Source organism: Engystomops pustulosus, chromosome 2 (assembly GCF_040894005.1).
Source record: "Engystomops pustulosus chromosome 2, aEngPut4.maternal, whole genome shotgun sequence".
Classification (NCBI taxonomy): domain Eukaryota; kingdom Metazoa; phylum Chordata; class Amphibia; order Anura; family Leptodactylidae; genus Engystomops; species Engystomops pustulosus.
The window spans coordinates 65,115,911-65,125,465 of NC_092412.1; the positions used below are offsets into that span (position 1 = coordinate 65,115,911).

General features: G+C 39.8%; 1 protein-coding gene across 3 annotated transcripts in view; it reads left to right on the plus strand.

The window, feature by feature from the left end:
• The window catches only part of DGKA (diacylglycerol kinase alpha), a 124,528-nt gene extending 115,401 nt beyond the window's left edge, over nucleotides 1-9,127 (plus strand). For all 3 annotated transcript variants that reach the window (XM_072135043.1, XM_072135046.1, XM_072135044.1), the window contains 4 exons: nucleotides 653-845; nucleotides 1,052-1,172; nucleotides 2,232-2,292; nucleotides 8,369-9,127. In XM_072135043.1, coding sequence (XP_071991144.1) covers nucleotides 653-845; nucleotides 1,052-1,172; nucleotides 2,232-2,292; nucleotides 8,369-8,446 — 453 coding nt within the window. In that variant the 3' untranslated portion in view covers nucleotides 8,447-9,127. The remainder of the gene's footprint in view (nucleotides 1-652; nucleotides 846-1,051; nucleotides 1,173-2,231; nucleotides 2,293-8,368) is intronic.
• Nucleotides 9,128-9,555: the final 428 nt, after the last annotated feature.

Sequence of the window (9,555 nt, forward strand, 5' to 3'; positions counted from 1 at the left end):
AACCTCCTGTACAAAAAAAAAATCTTCATTTTGCCGTCTTCTTGCGCTAATAACTTTTTCATACTTCGGAGCTGTGGGTGGTGTCATTTTTTTGCGACTTGCGGCAATAGCTAATGTGTTTATGATTTGTATTGTTTATTTATATCTAGGGAAAGGGGTTGATTTGAATTTTTAGGTTTTTTTATTATAATTTTTTTTTAACTTTTTTTATTTTTACTATTTTTCAGACTCCCTAAGGTTCTTTAACCCTAGGTTGTCTGATCGATCCTATCATATACTGCAGTATGGCAGTATATGGGGATTTTCCTCCTCATTCATTATAACGTGCGGATAGACAGTTCTCGATGACGTCACGTTGCCGGTGGCGATCGATGACATAGCACCTACGATCGATTCTAGCACACAGCACTGTACTGGACAGTACTGGACTGCAGTTGCTGAGACACACATGCACTTTTTAGTGGTCTACCATAATTGATTGTGATAATAGATTTCCTTTAAAACTGGTAAAAAAAATTGCTTGTAGAAATTATCAAATTATTTAAATTACATTCAAAAATTCAGAGGCCAGGAATTTTCTAGGCAAGGTTATAGTTGTAAAAATAAAGTATTGCCATCAATAAACCTACTATTGTAAATGTATTCACCACAGTGCTGTGGATCCCCCTTGGACCTTAGCTCAGTGTCTCTTGAAGGCATTGCAGTTATTAATATCCCCAGTATGCATGGCGGCTCCAATCTGTGGGGAGAGACAAGGAAGCCATTGGGTGAACCTCGAAATGCCTCATCTCAGAATCTGCCTGAAGCCATCACTGATCCAGAGGCCTTAAAGTCATGTACCCAAGGTGAGAGCAACCTCATATAATTATGTGATAAATTATTGATTTGAAAGACTATGAAAATCTCATTTTATCCACCTCATAATTAGAATCCAGGTTTTGTAGATAAAGAGTAAGTTCATACAACTATTGAGAACAAGAATGGCAAATCATAATTCCTGATACTTGCGACCACATATCATAGGAACTTGCATTTTTTCCCCTTACAACAGATCTTAGTGATAAGAGGCTGGAAGTTGTGGGATTGGAGGGAGCCATTGAGATGGGACAGATCTATACAGGTCTGAAAAGTGCAAGAAAAAGATTGGCCAAATGCTCAGAGCTTACAATTCGGTGAGTTGTTTATGTTAAGCATTCACTTTGTTGCACTGATACTTGATGGGCAGTAGTCATATAAATTTCTATTTAAAGAAAGGAATATTTTCTTCTATAAATTATAATTTCTTATAAGTAAATTAGTCTTTGTTTCTATAAAAGGAAGAAAAGTTGTGCTTGCAGTGCCACCTTTTGGAAGGTAACTACTAGGCAATGACCGGCCCTGTAACACAACCAGTACAGTATGTAAAGCCAAATCGGAACACTGTCTTCAAATGAGAATCTGGTTTGACCTGCATCCTGGTTATTTGCAAAGCCTGATTAAGGGTTGGACATTGACTAGATTAGTTTTCTTCTCATAAAAAAGAAAGGAAAAGTGCCAGCTTTAGGAAGACAGAGCCTATGTGCATATCTTTTTCTCAGAGGAGCATTGCATTGCCTTTAAGATTCCTTAAAGAGGACCCTTCACCACCCCAAATATATTAGACTCCACATATTATGATGTAGGGGCTTGTGTACTGATTCAGGGGCACCTTAAATTTTGCTCCTAGCCCCCACCGTTCCCGAGATAAAAGCCCCGGACTATTAAATGCCTGGGATTGTCAGAGAGGGGGAGCTGCAGCACGGGAGTGGGGGCGGATGGTGTCAGAGAAGAACTTCCTTATGTACTGTGAAGTGCAGAGTGATCTCACTATGCTAGTGCTAGCGGACCACTCTGCCTCCTGTGCGCTCCCGGAATCATCGTCTGGCTGTGTGATCACTTAGTTGCAGCTGCTTAACTCGGCACATAGAACATAGGGGGATCTCACAAATAACAAGCTGTTTTTAGAAAAAAATAACTTTGCTTAATTTTTTCCTCATTTTGTTCACTGTGTAGGAAAAATAATTTTAATTTAAATGATCATCTTCATTCTATAGGATCAAAAATACACTCCAATGTAAACCTTATCAAAAAGCGGCCTAACAGTAACAGGCAGTTTTCTAAATTATGTTGGTTTCTTTTGGATCAGTTCTACCTTTATGTATTTTTTATGAAGCTCTACCTAAAACTTTACCTAAATACTTTCTGTTCTGTAGAACCACAAAGCCTCTTCCAATGCAGATTGATGGGGAACCCTGGATGCAGCCACCATGCACAGTAAGAATGCGCTGTCATGCACATTTTATCTGCATTTATTATTTTCTTTATTGGTGGGACCAACTGCTGAGATTACTGTATAAGTATAGCACAGCACCTCTCTCATCTCTGCACTTAGGCTATTTATATTCCCGGTTTATTCACACTGGATTTACTAAAAGGCTCCAGCCTCTTAATCAATTCCAAAAGAGCGGTTCGCCACTGGCTACTTCTTCCCGCCAGGTTTGACTGGTTAAGACCAAGTCATACCTGGTCTAAAATCAGGACCAATCTGATCACTATCTGACATGAAATCTGAATAAACCCGTAAATCCTGTTTTAGGTCAATTACCAAAAATTATTAAAATTATTTATATTTGCCAATTGCCAGAATAATGAGAGGGAGAGTGACTTTAATAAGAAAAGTTTACATACATTAGTATTTGGTACCATTGCCCTTAAACGGTATGACGTGGGTCAAATGTTCTGGATATCTTTCTACAAGCTCCTTCTCAATACCAAAATTAAGACATTGGGGCACATTTACTTACCCGGTCCGTTCGCGATCCAGCGGCGCGTTCTCTGCACTGGATTCGGGTCCGGCCGGGATTTAATAAGGTAGTTCCTCCGCCGTCCACCAGGTGGCGCTGCTGCGCTGAAAAGCATTTTAACGCGCCGGAATTCACCGAGGCCGTCTGAGTGAAGGTAAGCGGGTCCCGAGCGACACATTTTCGGTTCTTAAATGCGCGGTTTTTCCGAATACGTCGGGTTTTCGTTCGGCCACGCCCCCCGATTTCCGTCGCGCGCATGCCGGCGCCGATGCGCCACAATCCGTTCGCGTGCGCCAAAATCCCGGGGCAATTCAGGTACAATCGGCGCAAATCGGAAATATTCGGGTAACACGTCGGGAAAACGCGAATCGGGCCCTTAGTAAATGACCCCCAGTGTCTTATATTCATTTTTGCTCATAAAAATGCACTGGGTCTAATTTTCCATCTGATCCAAAAACTCATAATGCTATAAATAAATGAATATAACAAAATGTCATTAGCCACAAAATGGAGCTTAAATAGTTAGATTTTTTGATTCACAAAATGTTATGGCCTCTCTAAAGTAGGCGGAATTATCACCAAGATGGCTGTCACTGGAAACTACAAGTCTCATGATCCTTTAGTTTTCAATAATCTCTCCTCCCTCTTATGCTCTGCTCTCAATGATGATCTAACAGACAGTCCTGCTGTTACCATAGTAATGATGTGTAACTGCCATCACGGCTCATTACCTCACCAAGATGACATCTCACCACAACACTGGCCACACTGGATGCACAGCAACCAACCAACAACAGCCAAACGTAGTGATGATCACATGACCTGCACAGGCAGGTGCAGGCCATGTGATGTGGACATGTGACCAGCAGCCATCTTCTGTCCTGTGTCTGTTCCACGCAGAGAAAATCAACGGACTGATTGAAGGGCCAGTAGCATTTTAATTCTTCATTACAGTCTATGTCAGCAGCATTTTTCTGCTAAGGGGAGCAACATTTTAAATGACAACTAATTACATATTAGCTTATATTTTTAGAACCCAGTTGTATATGAATTATGCTTATTCCTGGAATACCCCTTTAAAGACCTTCATGTCAACAAATTCTTTAACATCCTTTTAACAGTTCCTGAATTCCATCAAGAATTTATGAACAAAAAGCAACATTTCATCAAAGACAGGCAAATCATCATTTTATGAAACATCATCAAACCCTGAATTTTCGAATTTCATGACTCTCTTTCTTTAGAATTATTGGCCAAAATCTCTCATGGTAAGCACTTTCCTTAAAGGAAACCTACCACGAGGAATCTACCATCAGAAGTAGATCTGATGGTAGATTCCTCCTGCCTACCTCTGCCCTAATCTGTATTTTAATAATCCTGGAACATAACCGAACTTGTTAAAAACTTTATTTTAGTAATGGTGGCTTAGTGGTTAGCATTACAGCAAAGAGTTTGTATGTTCGATCCGTGCACCTGTTTTTGGAAATTGCACCCAAGGATGAACTTGACTAGTGCAAGTCCACAGGTCCCTTCCTGATATCTTGTTCCTCAGATGTGCCTTCAAAAACATCCTGAGCTTTACTTAGATGATGCCAATAAAACTATTCGAAGCTTCCAACTTTTGACTTGACTAGGCAAACAAATAATATGGTTAATGCTAATTGACCTAAAATTAGACATTTTTATTCCGATTTCTTGTCAGATAGTGAGAAAAACAGGCTTGTTTCTTGTGCCTTTTATATATAGTGTATGTAAACGTCTAATTTCAGCTGTACTAATGGAGTGGACTGGATCTCTTTATATTCATTTTCTTGTTTCCTGTAGCAAAGGCTCTCCTTTTATTTTATTTAAAGGAAACTGACATCAGGTTTTGACATTTCAACCTAATGGCAAATTCCTCTAGCTTATTAGTCACTGATCATACATTTTTTTGGTAAAAAAGTCACAACGCATGGGCAGTGATATGGCAAAGCCTCAGTGAACACTCAACTGGTCACTGCACGTATCTGGAATCGGGGGCAGATAACCAGGTGCAGGATTTTGACTGAGAAGCCAACTATATGTCAGGAAGGTAGAGAGCGAGGAACAATTCAAGAGAAGTATTCCTGATCATGACGTCATGATTTGGACAACTTGCTGTACCGCCCAAATGACGCAAGGGGCTTCACTAGATAGGAGCCCTGAATGGCGCTAGAGACTTTTTTGATTTTGGTTCAGTGACTAGTAATCTACAGCAACCTGTCATTATATTTCAAAACCTCATGACAGATTCCCTTGAAGAACCTCTTTCAGTGGTTCTGTCACTTTTGGTGGTAGAGTACATCCAGTGCTCTTTCCAAAAAATAAACAACCTTATTTAACCCTTTTGTGCACTAGGATGCAATAGTACGTCCCTGTGGGATGTATATGTCAACTGTATGTTAACCCCTTCCACACTGTAGTCAAGCATGACCGCATCATGTAAGGGTCTTCCCTGTAGTGATCTGATCCCCTGTGTCTGCCAGGTGCCCCGGGGATGCCTGATGTCTCCGGCAGTCAGAACTGCTTCGGGTCTGTGTGTTAACTGCATGAAATGTCAACTCTCCCTTTACTAATCCATCCTATCTGTTATCTGGCAAACAGCTGATATATACCAAGCTCCAGGCTTGGCTGCAGTCTTTTTCACCTAGGACCCTGTAAATAAGATGGCGGCTGATGGCTGGTTCAAGCAGCAACATCGTTGTTTAGTAAATTATTTATTAAATTATTTTTATATTGTTCCCTTATAAAGAATGGCTGGACCATTATACAACCTCTTGTGTCACCCCCTCATCCTCATAGTCTGTAAGCTCTTGTGAGCAGGGCCATCACTCCTATTGTTCTATATGACTGTTTGTTCTTTGTAATGTAATATAGTTGTATATGTCCCCTATGATTTGTAAAGCGCTACGTAATTTGATGGCGCTATATAAATAAAGATTATTATTATTATTATTATTATTATTATTAACTGTCTGAGCATGCGTGAGCCCCGCCAGACAGTTTACACTGCTCTACAATGAATTAGTATTGTAGAGCATTGTATTGGACTTGAAACAGCGATCAGAGCATTGCTAGTTCAAGTTCATGTTTGTATAAGTAAAATACGTTTTAAAAAAATGTAAAACATTAAAATAAATAAATAAAAATATAAGCCCCTAAGATGTCACTTTCCCATACAAATACTTAATCCCTTACCGACGGGTCCTTGTGAATGGAGAGGGCTCATGGGCTGAGCCCTCTCCATAGCTGGTAAGTCTTTGCTACATATTGCAGCAAACACTTACCGGTAAAACCCGCGATCGTTGCTAGCCATTTTGCCGAGGATCGTCGCTCTTCATGACGTCACCGGAAAGCGGCGATCCATCGCCATGACAGCCTTGGGTCTTCCGAAGTCCTGAGGCTGACTCGCGTTAACCCTATCATTACAATGTGCTATCAGCACAATGTACTGAATGAGGAGGAAATACTGTAGTATGACAGTATATGATAGGAACGATCAGACAACCTAGGTTTAAAGTGCCCTAAAGAGAAAATTAAAAAACCTAAGAATTTAAAGCACCCCCTTTTCCCTAGAACTGATCTAAATATAAATAAACAGTAAAAATCAAAAACACATTAGATATCGCCACGTCCGAAAATGCCCGATCTATCAAAATATAATAACGGTTTTTCACTGCGTTTAACCCCGTAACGGAAAATAGCAACTAAAGTAAAAAATGGCACTTTTTTGACATTTTGAAAAATATAAAAAAAATCAATAAAAAGTGATGAAAAGGTAGTACAGTCCTAAAAATGATAGAAATTAAAACGTCATCAAAAGTTGCAAAAAATGACAACACCCACAGCTCCGTACACCAAAGTATAAAAAAATATATTGGCGCCAGAAGATGGCAAAATCATAAAAAAAAATTTGGTATCCCCATAATCGTAACGACCCTGTCATGTCATTTAGGGCGCACAGTGAAAGCTGTAAAATCCAAGCCTACAAGAAAACGGCACAAATGCGTTTTTTCACCATTTTCATTGCAATTGGAATTTTTTTCCCACTTCCCAGTACACGACATGGAATATTAAATACAGTCACTATGAAGTGCAATTCGTTACGCAGAAAACAAGCCATCACACAGCTCTTTACATGTAGAAATAAAAAAGTTATAGATTTTGGAATGTGGGGAGTGAAAAATAGAAATGAAAAAACAAAAACAGGCCAGGTTGTTAAGGGGTTAATAAAGTAAAAAAAATGCTCTAAATAGTGATTAAAAAAGTGTCACATATTCTAAAATAAGACCACTAAAATGAACAACATTTTCTCCAAATTAGTTTTTATTCAGTAAAATTTGGCAGAAAAATCTATAGAAATGAGGTATTTTTTTTAATTGTGGCGACCCACAGAATAAAAATAATATATTATTATTGGTATGGTGAATAGCCAAAAAAACAAAACAAAAAAATCTTACCAAAATTTGATGAATTATGTACTAGAAAAGTTCATTTCATGTGGCAAAAAATAAGCCCTTATATGTCCACGTTAAAAAAAATAAAAAAGTTATAGCCTGTACAATTTGACAATACAAATCTGCTCTGGATGGCACTCCTTTCATTCTATGCCCGGCCGTGCACCCATACAGCAGGCACCACCACATATGGGGCATCAGTGTACTCAGGAGAGATTGGGTATCAAACGTTGTAGAGCTTTTTGTCATTTAACCATTGCAAATGTTTCATTTTCCGCCCAAAATGAATGTATTGTCCAAAAATACTATAATTTTTAGACTGTACCTCCATTTTGTTTTAACCCCTTTAAAACACCTAACGGGTTAAAAAAAAATTCTTAAAAGTGGTTTTTCATACGTTAAGGTGCGTAGCTTCCGCAATGGGGTCATTTACAGGTCTTGCTATTATTTAGGCCACTCACAGTCATTTGAAAGTTGAGCAGGTCCTTATAAATACAGAGTTTGGAGATTTTCCAAAAAATTCTAAGCCTCATGACATTCTAGTAAAATACATGGAATCTTACAAAACCATGCCAACATAAAGCAGACATTAGGGAGATGTAAGTTATGAATTAATTTGGGTGCTATGACTATCTGCATCAGAAGTAGAGAATTTAGAACTTTCAAATTTTCCGTTTCTTTCATAACTAAACATAAAAGATAGCATCCAAATTTTTAAACTAGTACAATGTGTCACGAGAAAACAATCTCAAAATTACACGGGCTACATGTGAAAAATGGGGCCATGTCTTGAAGGGCTTAAAAAAATATTTCTTTTTTTTATGGGTGGCTGAGTGAGTAGCACTTCTGCCTTGCAGCGCTGGAGTCCTGGGTTCGAGGCAACATCTACAAAGAGTTTGTATGTTCTCTCCGTGTTTGCGTGGGTTTCCTCCCACACTCCTAAAAACATACTGTTTGACATGCTCTGTGCAGCGCTGCGTAATCTGTGTGGGCTATATGAATAAAGAATTCTTATTATTTATTTATATGGTTACTTTTCTGTTTCCTAATTGGTTACATTCTGTCTTCCAGATTAAAATCACACACAAGAACCAGGCACCAATGCTGCTGGCCCCTCCACCGCGTTCCTCAAGCTTCTTTTCTAAATAATAGATAAGGCGTGAGATACTTTATATCTACTTCTACTGTAGACAGCAATCAACCATGGATCATAAGCTTACAGCCTCAGATTCCTCTTCTAACCTGACTGTAGGGTTGGCCTCCAATCCATTACCAATGCTTCTGACCATCTCATCCAGAGCATCAGAGAAGTAATATATATATATATACTATATACTGTATGATAGAAAATAACAGAGACTTATAGCAGGTTATGACTCTCTAGATGCTCATTTAGCATGTTTCCCTTCCTCCAACCTTACCCTTGAAATATTATAATGCTGTATTGATAACCTTGTAGAAGCAATTTTAGTATAAGATTATATTTTCCAGGACAGATATGATCCATACAGATTGTATGTATGTTTACAATATCTGATATTTTTAGACAGTATGAATAGGAAATAACATATTATATATGAACTTTCCATCATGTGTAGTATAGAGCAACATAATATGGGAACACTTACTATCTTTTATTGCAGTTGAAATGGGTACGGACCACAAACTTGGGTCAACAGATCATGTTGCACTGTTTTTATTTATAATTTTTTTAACTTATGATGCTTATATTGAGAATGAATATAAATGTTGCCAAGTTTGATTTAGAGAATAATGTAAGCATTAAGAAATAAAACAATACAACCTATACCAGTGATTCCTGGTTATAAGAAATTCCTTGTCTTGTTCACTTTTTTCTCCAACATTCAGGGGCGCACCTGCCATGAGGCGAGTTGAGAATCTCGTCTCAGGCGGCACGCCTCCTGCTGAACCGAGGGGGCGGCTCCGTGCTCCCACCAGCCGCCTGCACCGTTCTCCTGCCCGCCCCATTCTCCGACTTGCGCTCCGGCCGTCACCAAGGCTCCATGCGCCAGCCGGCACAGAGCTGCTGCCCCTCCCTTCTGCCGGCCGACACGCACCGAGCTCCCGTCCGCATGGCCTCCGGCCAGCACCATCCTCCCGCCCGCGCCCACTCCCCCTTGCCTGCCGGAACCAAGCTGCCGGCCGCACATGCTACTGCTCGTCGGCCATAACCATGCGACCGCCTGCAGGCCACCACCATTCTCCTGCCCGTGCTCCCACCGGGACCGAGCTCCTGG